The sequence below is a fragment of the Drosophila arizonae genome, chromosome 3 (genome assembly GCF_054131065.1).
Source record: "Drosophila arizonae isolate 15081-1271.41 chromosome 3, UAZ_ARI_1.0, whole genome shotgun sequence".
NCBI lineage: Eukaryota > Metazoa > Arthropoda > Insecta > Diptera > Drosophilidae > Drosophila > Drosophila arizonae.
In genome coordinates this window covers 29927873-29947474 of record NC_142923.1, presented here as the reverse complement: position 1 = coordinate 29947474, position 19602 = coordinate 29927873, and the positions used below count along the sequence as shown (strand labels likewise).

Sequence of the window (19602 nt, the reverse complement as noted above, 5' to 3'; positions counted from 1 at the left end):
TGTCTTGTCGCCAGTCCCCTTCTATACATTTTATACTCCCTTATTTACCCAGAGTCCATGTGAAATGGAATTTTTTTAAATGAAACTTTTAATCACATACTTTCCATAAGATTTAACTGCTGTCGTCTAGTATACTCTTAGTTTTTAGAAGACTTTCTTTTGCAAGAGATTAAGATTGTTAGGTTTAAGCAAAAATACATACGTGTTTTGATTAAAGCACTACATGAATTATACGATAACTTGTTCCAAAATGCAAACAAAATACCAAATTTGACCAATGTCTAACAATAGTGTTATACTTTATTGTTTTTACGGGCTACGATCAATACAATGTTCTCAGTATTTACAATTTCTTATAATATAATTTATTATAACATACATCCTCTTCAATCTCGGATTTAATTTGATTTTTATTTTATTTTTTTAATTTTTTCTGTTTGTTTGTTTAGTTTTGAATAATAAAAATTATCGCATTTAACTCGGTCCATACTATATATTGAATACACATACATATACATTTTGTTTCCTGTATCTATATCATTTATATTTTCTATTTTTTATGCTTTTGATGCCACGTTTTACCTTTTCTCTATCTCTCTTTGTGGTATTCTGTTTTTGTTTTTTGTTTTATTTTTGTCCTATCACACATCGCTAGGTAATAAATATTATTCTTGGTTTGTACTTGGGTAAAGAAACATCGTACCTTTATCTGCAATGATATTGAAAGCTTTATATATAGTTAAATGTATGTAATTGTATAATTATCACAGCTAACCTGGATTGTTGTAGAAGTTTGCGCTTAGACTAGGTTTTGGTGGAAGTTTGGGTGTGCCATCATGGCTCGTGGCAATAGGAAAGAATTCCTTTGGGGACGAGCGTCTGTTCGGGTGATGTGATGGATGCTGATGCGTATGTGGATGCGAATTCGAATGATGCGGCTGTTGCTGTTGTTGAAAATTATGTTGTCCACAAGCCACGGGCTGTTGAGATTGCGTTGGCGGCCGATGACGATTTTGCTGCTGCTGCTGCAATTGGTATTGCTGTTGGGGGTAACTGCTGGAACCGTCTACAGTGCTGGGAATGTACGGTGACATGGGCGTCATAGGTGTCATAGGTGATGTGGTTGTCGAGGAGCTTAATGCTGGCGAGATCGACTGTGGTGGTTGCTGCAGTTGTTGTTGTTGTTGGTGCTGCTGGTGTTGCTGTTGCTGCTGCTGCAGCTGCTGATGTTGTAACTGTTGCTGAGGATCTTCGCTACCCGCTGCAATTGTTGCATTGGTGTTGTTGTTATTATTGGAGGTGCCTGACGTATTGACGCCCAGCGATGGTTGTTTGGCCGAATTTCGGCGTATCATAATACTGCTCGTGTTTGGCAACAACAAGCTGCTACTTTTGCCTACAAACTCCTTGGGCTGACGACCATAGCCCGCTGCCGTGGAATAGTTGAGGCGAGGCGGTATCGGCGGCGGACTTAGCTCACCATCACGCGGAGGTAACTGCCAAACGAGACAAATTATAAATAGTTTTTATTAAGTCAGTTAATCAAATCATATTTTTAGCTTACTATAGGCGCATCAGGAGCTTGCCGCTTCTGTGCCATATCCGCGCAGCTTTCAGTGCGTTCCTTACGTCGAGGCGGCAACGGCGGCGGCACAGCTCGGTACTCCATGCTATTGGCCGCTGGCACATTTACATGCGGGGATATGGGCACCGCACCCGGTTGCGGCTGTCCCTGCTGCTGGCTCTGTTCACTGTTGCAGTAGAAGCCCCCCAGTTGCGGACTAACATCCCCTAAGCCGCCGCCCCCAATAAGTGTCACCGTGCTAGCTATGCTGTGCGTAGGACTGTATTGCGTTTGTGCAGCGCGTCCATGGAATGGTGAACGGTTGCTGGCTGGTGGCACCGGCGGCGGTGGTGGCGCTGTTGCCTCATGCCGCGGACTAATCATCAACTTTGGCAAAGGCGATGGCGGCATCGTTTCTGTATCTGAAATCACATAACAATCGGACATAGTCCAGTTGCTGCCTGTTGCTGATGGCAACTGTTGATCTGATGGCAGAAATCCTTCCGTTGGCACATAGCTGTTATTCTGTGTCCAAACATGCGCAGCCGGTTTGCGGGGCAGATGCGGCGCCGGCGCCACCTCCCCATTGTCTGTAGTGCGTGGTTGCACCGCATGGCTACTCCAGCTATGCCCGCCATTACGCTCCGGTATTATGACCGGAGCAAACACTGAATACGCGTGCGGATTATGCTGCGGACTTTGATCTCCAATACTGCTGCTGCTGCTGACTGCTGTCGTTGTAGTTGTTGCTGCTGCTGCTGCTGCTGCCATTGGAGGAGGATCCACGTTAGCTGCCACATTGCTAGGCAACTTGTTACTGTTGTTATTTTGGTTCTGCCGCCGTGGTTTAATGCCCGGCGATTTGAGCGGAATGTTTGGCCATTTGCGGGGCTGCAAAGAAAATTATTTTAATGAATTCATTGTCCCAGTTGTGGCAGCTTTTAGACTTACAAATTTTGGTATTGTTTTACAGGCACGCGGCTCAATGCGTAGACTTTCATTATACAAGTAATCCGACATCTCCTTGTCAGACATTCCATTAAAAGGATCGAGCTGCTCGAAAAAGTGCCGTATGGTTGGCTCTTCGTTCAGGCAATAAGGCTGATTCTGATATTGTTGTATTTCGCCAATTATTTCCGACACTTTTCGCCGCTTTGAGAAATTTATGAGTTCTGTGTTGGTCAACAGATCCGGATTACCCTCCTCCAAATGCAATATATTTGTGAGATAGCGACCAAAGAATGGCACACAGGGTGGATTAATGGAACGTAAACGCTCCTGGTATTTCTTTAAATGATCCTCGCTCAGCTCCCTGCATTCATCCAAGAACTTGCGGTGCCGCTCCGGGAGTCCATTGAAAGTGGCACGTAAACGAAACACAGCCGCGGTGCCCATCGCTGCCACAATCGAGAGTATGCCATTGAAATTGTTTAGCTCCAGCATTACCATCATCACCTCAATGGCTCGTTGCATGATGGCCAGGCGTTCGTCATAGTTCTCTGCCTCCATGATAGACTTCTCAATCCAACGCGTCACATTTGTCGTATGCTTCATGATCTTTAGCAGATTGGGACTCTTTAGCTCTTTATCCTTTTTGGTCCAGGGCGACCCAACCAATTCCGATGGCTTTACATTCTTGTACATCTCAAACTCCAGTAAAGTGAGTTGACGCGCCACCTCCAGTGGATGTAGGGTAAGCAGCGTTATCTCATCATCAGGCACATTCAGATGATATTCAATGGGCGGTGGATCATGACCGTAGGCATAAACGATCTTTTTATTGCTTTGTTTATTCTACAGAAGAGAGAAACGAGCATTCAATTAAAATATTTATCAAATTGGATAAACCATTAGACTTAAAATCCTTAAGTCAGTGCAACGCATATATCTAGCACTTATCGAATGATCAACAGATACAACGCTGCAACAAATATTTACCTTGCGATCGACTATCTTGCGCACCGAGTCAACCCATTTGCGCATGGACTTGCTGTTAACTTCATTGAGAAACTGCAACAGTCTTTCCAGCAATGTTGGGTCCTTCTCAAAATCATAGAAATGATGATCCACCCAATGCCTTAGTACATTTAGCACACGAAATTGCACTGGTTGAACAAACTCTTTGCGATACCTTTTCCAATCCTCACGCTGCGAGTTCTTTAACATTTTATCGCTATCCACCGATGTGGCAGCAGCATCCTTATCGAGATCGGCATTGGCATTACTGCCTATATTATTTGAATGCTGCTGTTGCTCTTGATAGACCAAACTGGGCTCAGGTATTTCGAAACGCTCCATTAGCAGAGTGAGCAGCTGCTGGGGCGAACAGAAATACCGATATGTGGTGAGGAAGGTGCGCACAAATGTTGGATCCGCATAGATGTGATAGGTCAGCCGTTCGATTAGTTTGCACAGGGTAGCGCCCTTTATCATGGGGACCACCCCACTGTCCCGTTCTTCAAGCACAATATTCTCTGCACTGTCGGGCACAGCGAATTTGTAGATCTCCGGGCTGGGCATGCGCAACGGATGCTTGCGCTCAATATCCTGCAGTATACTATCCAATATGCGATCTAACATTGACTTTGTGTTCACCATAATCAAATCAGCCATCCAATCGTTTTTGTGTTGTGCATTCTTAGCGGACAAAATAATAGCAGGGTGCATCCGTGTGATTAGCTCAAAGCTATGCTTCAGCTCTTCCGTGTCCGCACGATCGTTGATCTCCACGCGACGCATAAAGAACTTTTCTTTTAAACGAAAGTCATATGCAGTCGCACCTGCCGAAGGGGTTTGCTTCTTCGTATTCGCTTTGCAGAGCACCATCAAACCATCAAAAAGAAACACCTTACGCTCGCTCCAGATACGTTTCCCGGAGCCGAGTTTGCTGAGAGCGTCCTCTGCGAAATATGATTGAAATTAGTAAAGTGCTAATGGAAGCGTAGCTACCACATACCCCGTATAAACTCGTTGCAATTGAGACCCACGTCCTTGTCATCCCAGTGCTCCACTTTCAACTGCAGCTCACGTGTGCGCTCGATAGCCATTTGTCGACGCACGCGACCGCTGACCGGCAAAAGTCGCTCCTTCGACAGATTGGCCATCACCTTCTCAAGATCGCAGTGCAGTGGATGAAGCAGTCCCTGCACCTGGGCAAAGCTCTCGATGTCATCTTGTGATGTGCTGAGATCCATCAAATGTTTGATATAATCAAAATAAACAAATGCATGGCAAATGGGCACCAGTAGCAGCTTGGGCAAATAATACTTGACTGCCTCTCGAAAACCATGACCCGCCGACATTAACGACAATGCATCAGGTTTGGCCAGCAGATTACTGAGTGCCTCTCGTGATGCCGCCGATGTTACATCGTGCGCGTACTTCTTATACACATCGAACTCTTCGGCCTCAGCTAGCTCTTCGAAACAGCTCGCCACGCATGGCGCATTCTGCTCCTGTGACATCTCAATAACATCCTCCAGAGAGCCCAACAGCGTCACAGTCACCTCGTATATATCCATAATGTTGGAAAATATAGGTTCAAGTTCCTTTGGATCACGCGCTATTTTCACCAGCTCTTCGCGAAAGACACGTATAATCATATGCAAATCTCTTTGATACTGTTTCTCATCATTGATAAGCTCCTTTACCGTCTCCTCATATGTGGCACTTGCTCGTTGCGCCGGCAACGACAACGGACTAGGCAGGACATTGCATTTGAGCTCCTCGCCGCTACTATTGAGCATGTCTAGTATCATGCCATCCGCGTTCAAGACCACTTCAATGTCCTCCTTAACAATCTCGCTATGTGCAATACGGCAAACATAGTCGGCGGCCGTTCTTAATATGTCAGAGGAAATACACTCCAGCACAGCGACTAGATATGCCGATACTGAGCTATCAATTTTATACTGAAGGACATCCTTCTGCAACAACGTATGGACACGTTCTGTTGGAAGCAGACATTTGCGTTTCTTCGAATTGATTAGCTCGTTGATCTCCTTAAGGGCCCGCTGGTCGAGTGGCGATGGGAATGATTTGATTACTTTAACTTCCACATCCTGCACTGAATGCGGCAAGGGTTTGGCACACAGCTTGGCCAATAGGCGCACGCACAGATGCTCCACATATAGCAAGGCATCTTCTTTGGCTGTTACGCGCGGATTCACCTGCTCCAGCACCTTGCGCAAAGATTGTATAAATAGCCCGCGCCAACGGGCCGCATTCTCGTCCTTTGTGAAGTCATAGCCATCGGTGTCCTGCACGGTGGAGGCAATGCCAACGCTAATTCCATGGCTGCCAACGCTGGAAAACATTTCTGCACTCCACACACACACATGCGTATACACACACACACATGCACATGCACACGCATACACACACGCGCGCTCTTGTTATTAGTCAACAGAAACGTCTTTTTCGGGCAGCAACATTTTCTAGCATTTTTTTCTCTTTTTGTTTGGTTTTCTTCTTTCTTGTTTTTGCTTGGTGATTTACGCTACGCGTTATGTATTTGCAATCGTAATGGAACAAAAACAAAACTTTGTTTTTACATGCTATACACACAATTTTTTCAATATATTTTCTCTGCAAATTCTGCTTATTACGGTGTTAAGTTAGCTGCAATACTCGTTTGTCAGTGCTGTAAAACGTCACTCATATATATTCGATAAGCGATAACATACATGCTGTCTTGCATATTTTTAAATGTAAATAAAATGTCCATAACAGAATCCAATTCTTAAAATCTGTTTTTAATTTTTTTTGAATGAGAATTATGAAAATATAAAATTAATATTAACAATTTGATTTGAACATTTTAAAGCGGGCCCAAAATGTAATTATTATTTTTTTAACTATACTACATTTTCAATCCAATCGCGATAATAGAAAACTCTAGTGTAATGTGTAAATGAATTATTCAATTCGCAATTGTCTCCCCTAGAGACCCCAAAAATTTCAAATAACCAGTTAGTAAGCTTCGGATGTGAAGTAAATAACGGACCGCCAGAATCATTTGGGCAAACATCTCCAAAGTTTTCTTTCGGCTTTGTACAGATGAATCGATCCGCGTTCAGCTCTTCTTCAGGTTTTCACAATGTTTAATATCCACAGAAACCAACTGTCCCGATTGCAAAGTATCCGCTAGCTGGTTTGGTTTTACAAAGCCCCAACCAGCAACTTGATACTCTCCATTGGCACTTAACGGATTCTTCGGTAAGCAAGCAGGCTTCACCTTATGTAATATATTTGCCGGTTCTGCCAATTTCAATAGAGAAATATCTGCCATTATAGTCGGGGTGTACAATTTCTGTGGCATAATATCGTGTATCAGATGAAATTCTTTCATGGGCACCCAGTCGAACAAAAATCTGACTATTAAGATTTATTATATAATTTAATATAAAATAATTCTTTCAATTATAATTGACTTACAATCCTGACTCGTTTCTTCTCGCATCGAAGACAGACAACTGTGTAATCTGAACTTTTAGTTTTCACCTCTACCAAGGCCATAAAGGGGTATTCATTCTCAGCTGCTGTAGAAGAGTTCCTGATAAGCAATGTTGTTGGACAGAAGCCTTCTATCTTTGAGTATTTCAAACAATCTGATATATATATGATTATATATATATATATAAGAAAGAATAACTAAATCGACTGCCACTGCGAGTCAAGTTTTGTGAAAAGTATGCAACAATTAAGTTCCCATAGTAAGCCACCACTTCAGCCAATGAGCGTTTATGCGTGCGTGCGTATGTCTATGTGTGTGTGCGTATGTGCATGTGCGAATAATTATTGAAATATCAGTTGCTCGAAGGGCTCAGGGGATCTTGTAGTCGGGCAGACTCGACTAAAGCTTTCCTACTTGTTTACTTTATAGATTATGTAGACCGTGCACAAACGGATCGATCAAATTAGGTATTCATATCATCGCAAACCAAAAGGCCTAAATATATACATATATATACATATATAGATTATGAAACAAGTAAGAAAGCTGCAGTTGAGCGTTACCGACTGCAGAATATACATTGTCAGATCCATATCCTGATTTTTTATATTTCAATATGCGTAGTTATATTCGGCATATCTGATTGATTTTGGGCTATCAACCTGAGGATATGTTCAAAATTTCAAGCCTGTATAACCATATAGTCAAATCCGTTTAGCCACGCTCCCCCCTGTAAGCTATTGTGGATACTTAATTTGTGATCGGTCTTTATAGGGTAACTCATGTCTAAAATTCGGGCTTTCTAGCACTAAAACTGTTGAAGGCAAGTGCGTCCGCCTCTAGTGCGCGGATCGACGAAGTCTTGACACTTTATAATTTGAAGGTACATATATAACAGTATATGTTCCAGATTTCATGTCTCTAGCTTTAATAGCGACTTAAAGGCTTAAATTCATTGTGACAGACGGGCGATCAGCAAGACGGACATTTTACTTTTTGAATGAGTATTAACATTCTTAACCATATTTGTTTTAGTAGTGCAGTACAGGGTGTATCATGGCTCTGATAACTTTTTTCCAATCCTAAAACTTTGTATTTCTCTGTATTTATACCCTGAACTCATTGAAAATGGGAAATCAAGGTAATGGTTTTATAAAAGTATTTAACAGGCAGAAGAAGGCGTGGCAGACCCCTCAAAGTATATATATTCTTTATCAGGGCGACCAGCTGACTCGATTAACCTCTGTCCGTCTGTCTGTACAGTCGTCCGTCCACCTATCGGTATGTACGCAATAGTCAACTTAACGGGTGTAGTCAATATTAAGTACTTACGCTCTTCATATTCAGGAGCAATTGTTTTTTGTTTTTCCGGACAGTGAACTGTATAGGTTGTTTTGTTGCAAAAGTTTACAAAATCAAAGCTACTGAGCCTTGTAGCTATATACTTTACATCTTTGCAATCGTTAATAGGAACACAGTCGTCACTGGCAGATATTGTATTGCTTGGATAACAATTACAAAAGGCTAACAATAATAAAAGTAATATTATCCTAATATTGCAACACATTTTATAGATCGTTTGCCGATATGTCGATTTCATCTGATTCAAGTCTTGACCAGTACTGGGCATCATGGTCTCAATATTATTTAAATAATCCCAATGCCGAAAGTGCGAATAAGGTTCCGACTTTAAAAGAAGACTTTTATTATCAGTAACTCAAATTTTAGGTCTTTAGCTTCAATCATGCCCAAAATATATATTTTGAAGCTAAATTTCTTATATCAAACGAAAAATCCAAACTCGAAACACTTTTTAAAGCTATATGCCGGGATGGCTCGTTGCGAATTAGTTTTTATGTCTTCATTGCTTTCAAAACGGGATCCATGAAGTGGTAATTTTTGTTTTGGAATCAGGAAAAAGTCACACGGGGCCATATCTGGAGAGTACGGTGGTTGTTCGATGATATTTGTTGAACAACACCACGAATTCTTCAGTTGAAGAAATCAAAGGTCATCCTGAGCGTGGTAAATCGTCACTTCTTCTCGCCCCTCTTTGAACGATTTATACCTAACGTAAGCTTGAGTTTTTTACATGGTTGTGTCACCAAATGTTTTTTCAACATTTCCAACGTTTCCAAAATTTTGTTTGAAACACAAAATTTCACACAAACTTCTTATTCGATATTTTTATCCATAGTAAAAATCGCAACGCACACAAAAGGTTGACTTGTTCCTAATGACGCCGTAACCAAACAAATGAAATATACATAGCATTAAAAATTCACAGAATAGTGGCTAACAGTTGTGCCAACCTAGGAAAATTTTATGTAATTTAAAATAAAAATTTCCGGGAACTTATTTGACAGAATCTATTTACTTATTATTTCGATCCGTTTTACCACGCTCCTAATGGGAGTCTGTTAAATTTTAGCTTCTAGTTATACCCTGAACCCATTGAAAATGGGAAATCAGGGTATAATGGTTTTGTGAAAAGTATGTAACAGGCAGAAGGAATCATCGCAGACCCCATAAAGTATATATATTCTTGATCAGGACGACGAGCTGAGTCGATATAGCCCTGTCCGTCTGTCCGTCCGTCCGTCCGTCCGTCCGTCCGTCCGTCCGTCCGTCCGTCCGTCCGTCCGTCCGTCCGTCCGTCCGTCCGTCCGTATGAGCAAAAGGATCTCAGAAGATATAAGAGCTAGAGAGCTGAAATTTGGCATGCATACTCGTGTATATCATAGGCAGTACAAGTTTATCATATTTTTTCGATAACTCATCCGATAACTTTTTTATCGAGAATAATCGAAAAATCGACATTGTTTTTTCGGCCTAATTTGAATACTTTTAGACCTTGAGACTTCAAATTTGCGTTGTATATAAAGTTAATGGACATGCAGATTTTGTAATTTACAGATTTTGGATACCACGCCCCCTTCGCCCCAAATTTGTAAAAAACGTATTTCAAGTACTAGAGACTTGTGCTTTGGAATGTACATACATTTTAGCTATATGATCATGTTCTGAAAGTTTCATTGAGATAGTCTCACTACAACAGATATTATTTAACTAATAAATTCCCATAATATTGCCCACACTGCAGCGCAGCCCAAGCGCAGTCGCTGCTTACTGCGCAGTTAGCAGAGCGCTTGCTTATGTGCCTGCTGACGTTAATATACATATATATGAATCAGGCAAAATCATTCGTCAATAAAGTAAATCAGTTCAGTCTTTAAGAAATTCCCTTTAGGTAGCACTATGGAATTCAAATGAAGCCCTTTTTATACCCTGAACCCATTGAAAATGGGAAATCAGGGTATAATGGTTTTGTGAAAAAGTATGTAACGGGCAGAAGGAGGCGTGGCAGACCCCACAAAGTATATATATTCTTGATCAGCGCGACGAGCTGAGTCGATATAGCCCTGTCCGTCTGTCCGTCCGTCCGTCCGTCCGTCCGTCCGTCCGTCCGTCCGTCCGTCCGTCCGTCCGTCCGTATGAGTGCGTCGATCTCAGAAGTTATAAGAGCTAGAGAGCTGAAATTTGGCATGCATACTCGTGTGTACCATACGCAGTACGAGTTTTTATTTTTTCGATAATTCATCCGATAACTTTTTTATCGAGAATAATCGAAAAATTGATTTTGTTTTTTTTAACCTAATTTGAACACTTTTAGACCTGGAGTCTTCAAATTTGCGTTGTATATAAAGTTAATCGATACAAAGATTTTGTAGTTTACAGATTTTGGATACCACGCCCCCTTCTCCCCCAATTTGTAAAAAACGCATTTCAAGTACTAGAGACTTGGGCTTTGGAATGTGCATCCATATTCATCCTATGATTACACTCTGAAAGTTTCATTAAGATCTTATGTCTACAAAAGAAATTATTCAACAAATGAATTCTCAAAGTATTGCTCACACTGCAGCGCAGCCCAATCGCAGTCGCTGCTTACTGCACAGTTAGCAGAGCGCAGGCTTATGCGTGCGTGTGGTTGCATGTGTATGTATGTGTGCATAAAAATGCAGAATGATTAGAAAATCAGCTTAGAGGGTTCAGGGTATCTCCTAGTCGAGCAGTCTCGACTAGAGCCTTCTTACTTGTTTTAAAACTGTAAAATGTACAGTTTTACCCGATGCAACGTCCCAATGGGCGTAGATATATCCGACATACTTCTTTGATCTTGGGTATTCAACATGAGTAGACATTCTAAATTTTAGCTTTCTAGCCCTTCAACCAATATTATAACGGGAAGATATGTTCCTAATTTAGGTTCCCAAGCTTGAATATCGTCAAAAAAATTCATTCATACAGACAGACAGTCATTGCACAAAACCAATATACTCATTTCACTCTCGTGAATAAGTATAAAAAGACAGCCAAAAGAATACATATACGAAATTAGCTCAGCTTTCCAGCGCAGCAAGTTCTTCAGCATTGTTCATCAATTAGCATTAAGCATTTTATTGGCTATTTGCAATGGTCCCACCATTTGATAAGTAGATTAACAAAAATAATCAAAAACTTGACAAGCGGAACGGGTGTATCTTGGACAGTTTTGTACATTTTTTAGTACTGAGAATTATGTCCTAATTTACTACCGACTGTAACAACCAAAAACAGCAGTTACTTAATCTTAAGTCACAATATACGATTGATTGGATTTTCAATATAAGAATAATATTACTTTTATCTAATTCCTAAGTAGATACATTCACTATTAATACGAATTATCTCTCCAGCAGCGTGCCTCGTTGCTTTTTCTGTGGAGGCGCGATTTCTTCGCCCTTGGGCTTCGCACCAAGATCCGTCAGTTTGCCACCTTTGCGTTGCAGTTGCTTCTCAATGATACGGGCGTTGTTTGCATAGCTATCGGCGATCTCACGCTGCAATAAATATCAGTTAAATATTTTGTACAACAAATTCTTATATATTATTTGGCTCACCGCCTCAATTTCATCCTCTTCCTCGTCTATTGTGGATACGGTTACCGAGCTAAATTTGCCCATATTCTTGGTGTGGCGCGTGACCATAACTTTTTTGCCACTGGCATCCACAATGCCGGAATCCTGGCCGCTGGGAGAAACTGTTGCTGCCATTAATGTTGGAGCCGTTGCCACATGGGTTGTGCTGATATTGCTGATGAAGTTTTTGTTGTTACCTGCTTTGGCTTTTGCCTCCGCTGCCAGAAGCTGGGCGAGCGGTTTTTCTCCTTTATTCTTATGCAAGGCATTGTTCATGACAAAGGTCACATGGGAGTCGGAATCATGGCGATAGTACAATGGCAGATTACAGTTGCGACACTAAAAAGTATATTATGTTTAAATGTAATTCGTTTTGTATAGGGTAAAAGCTTTTTTGAGTGGATAAAAGATTAAATGTGTTGACTGTGTTAAAATCTTTTGCTTTTGTTTATCATTTTATCTTTACATAGACTTCACGGACTACGAGTCTCACATTCAAGTCCTAGCTATTCACTCATTGACAGTTTTTACTGTGCTTCTTTACCCTTACACATATGTATTAATATATATGTACATACATTATAGCGGTACTGCTTTTCAATGCCCTTTCCTTTGCGTCGTATGTAGATCATCTTAGGCGTTGGGTTGTAGGTCAGCTTATTAGCGTGCTCATTGGCATCAATAACACGAGCATTGTCTGCCTCGCGCAACGGCAACTGTTCTAATGTGCAATCTATAATAAACATTTGTATATTTAATATAAACATTTAATCATAAAAAACACATTGTTACGAACCCAAAATCAGCGACATTTTGCTACACAAGCAATAGTATATGTTTAACGGTTTCTCTTCGTTATATTCCTCTTGATCTTTTGTATCTGAGCAGACAATGCTACGTGATACAACTTTCGGCATATTGTTTTTCTATTATTAAAACAACAAAATGTATTTGAATCAATATTTATATTTTGGTCACAACGACAGCCAATTTTTATTCTCAGTGTTGGATAAATACATACATATGTACATCTCGCTCGACAATCGACTATCGATAACTTTACCACATTGTTGCTTGTTGTTTTTGCATTACTTATGTATATTATTGTTAGCAAGTGTTTTACATGAGCCCTACGATTAAACCTTCACTAAAAGAAATTGCGGAATTGTGTTACAACAAATTTCGTGATTTGCCAAAAACTGGGAAGCCCGTAACAAAACAATGGACAGTTTTAGCAGGCATAGTGCAGTACGACAGAGGAGCACAATCCGGCAAAGTTGTTGCTCTTGCCACAGGGTTGGTACGAATTGAAGAAAAATTAATTTTTGTTTATGTTTATCCAGTTTTAATTAGTACTAGGTGTATCGGCGCAAGTAAACTTTGTAATAGAGGCTATATACTCAATGATTGTCATGCTGAGGTGTTAGCCCGTCGCGCCTTTTTACGTTATTTGCAAAACGAGCTCCTGAATGCAATGACGCAAGCGGGTGATGTGGACCACTCCGTTTTTATCTGGAAGCCAGCAACAGGTTGCTTTGCGCTCAACGAACAGCTGGAGTATCATTTTTTAAGCACTCAAACGCCGTGTGGCGATGCATGCATTGTAGCTGACGATGCACACTTAAGTGGAGTTCCAGCAAAACGATCGCGCTTAGACTTGGACACTGCGCAGCCACTAATAAATAAATCTTCGGTATACACGGGTGCTAAACTAATAAATCGACCGACTAATCCCCTCTTTGATGACATGTTGCAAACACCAGCAGAGCTGCGGACGAAACCGGGTAGAGGCGAACGCACTTTGTCTATGTCATGCAGCGACAAATTGTCACGTTGGAATGTACTCGGAGTTCAAGGGGCGCTGCTCGACATGGTGATAGACAAACCCATATACTTTATTAGCTACAACTTTTGTTGTTCCGAGGCAAATCCTAAGAGCCTGGAACGTGCCATTTACCGTCGCTGGCAGGGCAGAGAGTGCAATCTGAAACGCTATCAACCACAGCAGCCATGCATACGCGTAGATGATAATTTAACCTTTGAGCTGGCGCAGCGCATGGATTGGCAGCCAGCGCCCAGCAGCTTGATATGGGCGCTAGTGCCAGATTTGCTAAGGTGAAGTCTTCAAATATTATTTAATATATATATAATACATATATATATATATATTTATATATATAGACCATTTGAGATTGCAGTAAATGGAAAGCGTCAGGGTGTCACCAAACAGAGGCTAAACACAATGCAATCCGCGTTGGAAGTGAGTAAATATAAATTATTCATAAACTTTATGGATTTGCTATCAGGCTGCTCAGAAGTGCGTGAAAAACTGGGCCTGAAGTTAGAAGAGGTTAAATACTTGAGTTACTCCGAGCTAAAAGCCTTGTCAAAAGATTATCAATTAGCTTGGCAACAATTGAAAAGTAAATACTTTAAGTTATGGACTACCAAGCCTAAGGAACTGCTCGAATTTAGAAAACAACCCGTAAATGATTTCGAACTCAGCAAAAATACTGAAGGAATTGAGTGAGGATAATTTCGTTACTTTATAAAGTTATAAATTCAACAAATGTTTTTATTTCATTGTTTTAACACTTGTCCTTAATATTAATAAGATATAATAAAAAAAAGTAACAATGCATTCAAAATGACTATAAGAATTTTACATTTACAAATGTTCATAAAAGTGATCTGCTATATAAATTTCTATATATTTTCAAGCAGATATGCTAAAGCTTCATCATCCGACAGTCGAACCGATGTTTTTTCTAGCCTTATTAAGGTTACACGGAGTAAGAAATGTATTTTTTAACACAAAGGATGATATATTTTTCTCGATCGATTTTCGGCCGAAACCGCGGTGACCCTGATTTACAGTTAAATCGGATAAAAGTTGTCTCTGCTGGCGGCGTTAACATATTCTATGGGTAGGCGTCCAACTGGTCTTGATTTGATAATAATGAACTTACTGTTATAGCCATATAGGACAAAAGCCATTTGGTATGTTTTGTCATAAATCTGGACATACTTATATTACATTTTGCCAAGCTCTTTTTAAAAGATTCTCCCATTGGTGCTGATTTTTCTTTCATTTTTCTTCGGGCTTAAGTGGAATTATTTCAATTTATCCAACCCGAAACGGCAGATGCGCGACGCTTAATTTGTATGTAGATCTCAAGCAGTTGCTCTTAGGCGAATTCAATCACAACTACAATATTAGGGATTTATACACATCGGAGCAAAATGGACCAAAACACTTTGCACTATAATGACACATAATTACTTTTTGGCACAACTTGGCACAAAATTAGTTATAATCCACAACAGACGAGTTAGCAGTTTAGCTTTTTTCTACTTTTGAGCACCTCAAATAAACGCATGATGAGTTTTTTTATCAACAGGCATGAACAAAATATTTGTATACCCTGAACCCATTGAAAATGGGAAATCAGGGTATAATGGTTTTGTGAAAAGTATGTAACAGGCAGAAGGAATCATCGCAGACCCCATAAAGTATATATATTCTTGATCAGGACGACGAGCTGAGTCGATATAGCACTGTCCGTCTGTCCGTCCGTCCGTCCGTATGAGCAAAAGGATCTCAAAAGATATAAGAGCTAGAGAGCTGAAATTTGGCATGCATACTCGTGTATACCATAGGCAGTACAAGTTTATCATATTTTTTCGATAACTCATCCGATAACTTTTTCATCACAAAGATTTTGTAACTTACAGATTTTGGATACCACGCCCCATTCGCCCCCAATTTGTAAAAAACGCATTTCAGGTACTAGAGACTTGTGCTTTGGAATTTACACACATTTTAGCAATATGATTACGCTCTGAAAGTTTCATTAAGAGCGTATGTCTACAAAAGAAATTATTCAACAAATAAATTCTTATAATATTGCCCACACTGCAGCGCAGCCCAAGCGCAGCCGCTGCTTACTGCGCAGTTAGCAGAGCGCGTGCTTATAAGTGCATGTGTATGTATGTATGCATAAAAGAAGTCCAGAATGATAAGAATATCAACTTGGAGGGTTCAGGGTATCTCCTAGTCGAGCAGTCTCGACTGTAGCCTTCTTACTTGTTTAACACAAATATTCTAGTAAAGAAAAACGACATTTTGTGAATAAATTTATATATACGTAAATTGGTATAATGAAAATAATAATAGTTAGATGGATTAGATTATCTGGTAAGTAATAAATCGTTTATAAAATATATTTTTAGAGTATACAGTATATAAAAGATACATATATTAGATATATATATATATATATATATAAATGTTACCAGATCACAATGGAAATGGTTCGCGGCGAAGATAGTTGATGTCCACCCAATATTCGTGACTTGCGTTCAGGTGTAGTCCCAGAACTAATAACTCCTGATTGGTTTTCAAACTAATGGGATTGCCACCCCTCTTGCGACACTCTTGCACCGCTTGAAACCAATTGAGTTCGTCGTTGGCAATGTAATAAAAGTTACGACCGATCTGCTGGAAGGGCATTAGCTGTACATGATGTTCTGCTGGTACAATATCAACTTGCTTGTACTCCAATCGGGTTCTAAAGTTAAATGCTATTCCAAATTCTTTCAGCTCATACAAGTTTCATAATTGATGTATAATTTTCTCACCTTCAATCAGACGCATTTGCGTCAGCCATTCAATCAATACCATGCAGAAAACCATATATCCAGACATCTTGTATGATGCACCCACTCCACTTCTGCTTACTTAAAAGTTATAAATCCAATTACGTAGATTAGCAATATGCTCGCACACTGAAGTTATTTGCTCTTATCAAGCTTCAAATATGACTAAGAATTATTTCCGATATTGGCTATATATAATTATACCCTGAACCCATTTTCAATGGGAAATCAGGGTATAATGGTTTTGTTGAAATGTATGTAACAGGCAGAAGGAGGCGTGGCAGACCCCACAAAGTATATATATTCCTGATCAGGGCGACGAGCTGAGTTGATTTGGCCCTGTCCGTCTGTCTGTCCGTCCGTCCGTCTATCTGTCCGTCCGTCTGTCCGTATGTATGAACGCGTCGATTTCAGAAGATATAAGAGCTAGAGACCTCAAATTTTTTCTCAAAATGTCCGTAATTACAGTGCGGATATCAAGTTTATCATTAAAAATCGATAACTCATCCCGATCTTTTTTATCGATAAAAACTTTATCGAAAACCACTTATAAAATTATATCTTCTACACCTTTATTGCTAGAGTCTCCAAACTTTCAATGTATGCTTATATGCAATTTATACAATTTCGGTTTTTGTTAAAATTTACCCCCCACCTCTAAATTCACCCCCTCACCCTCACTTTTGTAAAAAGCGTATTTCAAATACTAGAGACTTGTGCTTTGGCAATTACATGCATATTCATGTTATAATCATAATCTGAAGATCGTACGTCCATAAAAAAAGTTATTAAACAATTAAGTTCTCATAGTAAGCGCACACTGCAGCCCATGCGTTTTTACGCGTGGCTGCTTGTGTGTGTATGTGTATGTGTGTGTGTGTGTGTGTGTGTATGCGTTTGTGTGTGTATGCGTGTGTGTGTGTGTATGTGTGTCTGTATGCGTGTGTGTGTATGTATGCCTGTGTGTGCGTACGTGCCTGTGTGTGTGCGTGTTTCTTGTGTAAGCTGAAAGACGCGAAAAATTATTGAAATATCTATTGCTCCAAGGGTTCAGGGGATCTCGTAGTCGAGCAGTCTCGACTAGAGCTTTCTTACTTGTTTTATTTATAATTTGTATATAATGTAATTTAGCATTACTCAACAAGCAACTTGATTAGAGTCCCAATAATAATTGAATAACAACAGCTACGAGTCTTGTTCAAAAAACTATATTTTGAAAATATTACCACGTAATAATCGTATAATATTCACAATAAAATATAATATTGAAACTAGTAAGAAAGCTTTAGTTGAGACTGCTCGATTACGAGACTCCCTGAATCATTCGAGCAGCTTCTATTTCAATAATATTCATGATCAGAGTTGATTTAAGTCGACTTAACCCTGTCCGTCTGTGTGTCCGTCTGTATGTATGAACGTGTCGGTCACAGAAAATATAAGAGCTAGAGACTTGAAATTTTGTTTCCTAGGTTAAAAGTTTCATGAAGAAAGTCCATCCACAAGAAAAGTTATTAAACGATAGGTTCCCATATGTCCCGTATGCGTGCGTGCCTATTTGTGAGTCTGTATGTTAGCATAAAGACGCGAAGAATTATTGAAGTATTGGTTCCTTGAAGGTTTCAAGGGATCTCGCAGTTAAGAAGTCTCGACTAGAGCTTTATTACGTGAAATCTCTCTTTTATTTTTGAAAAACATGCTATTTCATAGTGATGCGACTTCAAATCAATGTTTTAATTGCTTGCTACAAATGCCGATTTGTCACGCCTCCAGTGGGACCCAGTCCTTAGAAGGAGCCTATAGTAATATAATTGTAAAATTTTTATCTTATATTGAGAAAATTACAGGATTTTTTTCGATATGCCACGTTTTAAAGGGGTCATCGGTAAAGGCTATTAGTAACTCAACTACCCAAATTTGAAGCTCTTGCCCTAACACTAGTAAATACGAAGCTTGAATTAGAAGTCAAATCTGAGGTGACCGTCATGACGGTAAGTTATAAATATATTGAGATTGATCAATATTAAATAAATATATAAACCTTCTGGATATCTGCTACGTTGGAAATATTGTATGTTCTACAGCTGTTAAGGGGATACCGTTGTTTCAATCTTATTTGAAGCGATTTAGAAAACTATTGCGATTGCATTTGCCACGTTGCAACGCGTTGATTTATGAAATATTCATGAAGTCCGCCTAAAAGCATGCTACCGTTTTCTTGTTCTTAAGCACTCATAAAATGTGATATAAATGTATGTACAATATGTATTCCAGGTGTCTCGAAGAAACTCAATATTCGAAATTGTTGTATGGAAGATACGAAGAATTATCTATTATTCGGTCAACAATTGCAAGAATCCCATTTTTGTTGCAAAGTGGAAATATATGATTCATACAATAGCGAGCCGATGTGGACGTGGCCCTGTCCGTCTGTCTGTCCGTCCGTCTGTCCGTATGTTTGAACGCGTCGATTTCAGAAGAAGCCAGAGACTTCAATTTTTTTAAATGTTCGTATTTACAGCGCAGATATCGAGTTTATCATTAAAAATCGATAACTGATCCCGATCTTTTTTATCGATAAAAAGCCCTATCGAAAACCAGTTATAAAATTATATCTACTACACCTTTATTGCTAGAGTCTGCAAACTATTTATGTATGCTTATATGCAATTTATGCAATTTCGATTTTTGTTAAAATTTACCCTCCACCTCTAAATTCACCCCCTCAGCCCATGCGTGTTTATGCTTGTGTGTGTATATGTTTGTGTATGTGTGTGTGTATGTTGGTGTGTGTGTATGTATGCCAGTCTGTGCGTGCGTGCGTGTGTGTGTGTGTGTGTGTGTGTGTGCGTGTTTCTTGTGTAAGCTGAAAGACGGGAAAAATTATTGAAATAGCTAATGCTCCAAGGGTTCAGGGGATCTCGTAGTCGAGCAGTCTCGACTAGAGCTTTTTTACTTGTTTAAAA

At 39.8% G+C, this 19602-nt stretch overlaps 4 protein-coding genes and 1 long non-coding RNA gene across 6 annotated transcripts; 1 reads left to right on the top strand and 4 right to left on the bottom strand.

Moving 5' to 3' along the window:
* Positions 1-269: 269 nt before the first annotated feature.
* On the bottom strand, positions 270-6219 carry Sos (Son of sevenless guanine nucleotide exchange factor). The gene is made up of 6 exons (XM_018004226.2): positions 4521-6219; positions 3503-4464; positions 2516-3358; positions 1565-2455; positions 776-1496; positions 270-709 (listed from the first exon to the last, which is right to left on the bottom strand). Exons 1-6 carry the CDS (start codon positions 5878-5880, stop codon positions 666-668), a joined length of 4821 nt encoding a protein of 1606 aa, XP_017859715.1. The 5' UTR covers positions 5881-6219; the 3' UTR covers positions 270-665.
* Positions 6220-6809: 590 nt separating this feature from the next.
* LOC149270028 (uncharacterized) lies at positions 6810-9382 on the bottom strand. The gene is made up of 3 exons (XR_016268993.1): positions 8352-9382; positions 7001-7104; positions 6810-6940 (listed from the first exon to the last, which is right to left on the bottom strand). It is a non-coding gene; the product is annotated as an uncharacterized LOC149270028 (long non-coding RNA).
* A 2082-nt stretch (positions 9383-11464) lies between these two features.
* LOC108611534 (STING ER exit protein) lies at positions 11465-13020 on the bottom strand. 2 transcript variants are annotated; one of them, XM_089463689.1, is made up of 5 exons: positions 12777-13020; positions 12559-12713; positions 12178-12319; positions 11963-12102; positions 11465-11902 (listed from the first exon to the last, which is right to left on the bottom strand). In XM_089463689.1, exons 1-5 carry the CDS (start codon positions 12895-12897, stop codon positions 11747-11749), a joined length of 714 nt encoding a protein of 237 aa, XP_089319815.1. In that variant the 5' UTR covers positions 12898-13020; the 3' UTR covers positions 11465-11746. The 2 variants fall into 2 exon arrangements, with proteins under 2 accessions (XP_089319815.1, XP_017859719.1); XM_018004230.2 differs by having other exon boundaries at positions 11963-12319; positions 12777-13019.
* On the top strand, positions 13011-14628 carry Adat1 (Adenosine deaminase, tRNA-specific 1). Its single transcript, XM_018004227.2, has 3 exons — positions 13011-13276; positions 13334-14095; positions 14162-14628. Exons 1-3 carry the CDS (start codon positions 13104-13106, stop codon positions 14508-14510), a joined length of 1284 nt encoding a protein of 427 aa, XP_017859716.1. The 5' UTR covers positions 13011-13103; the 3' UTR covers positions 14511-14628.
* On the bottom strand, positions 14619-19519 carry LOC149270027 (C-type lectin 37Db-like). The gene is made up of 2 exons (XM_089463690.1): positions 16622-19519; positions 14619-16564 (listed from the first exon to the last, which is right to left on the bottom strand). The coding sequence occupies exons 1-2, from the start codon at positions 16686-16688 to the stop codon at positions 16281-16283; spliced, it is 351 nt and encodes a 116-aa protein (XP_089319816.1). The 5' UTR covers positions 16689-19519; the 3' UTR covers positions 14619-16280.
* Between the last annotated feature and the right edge of the window lie 83 nt (positions 19520-19602).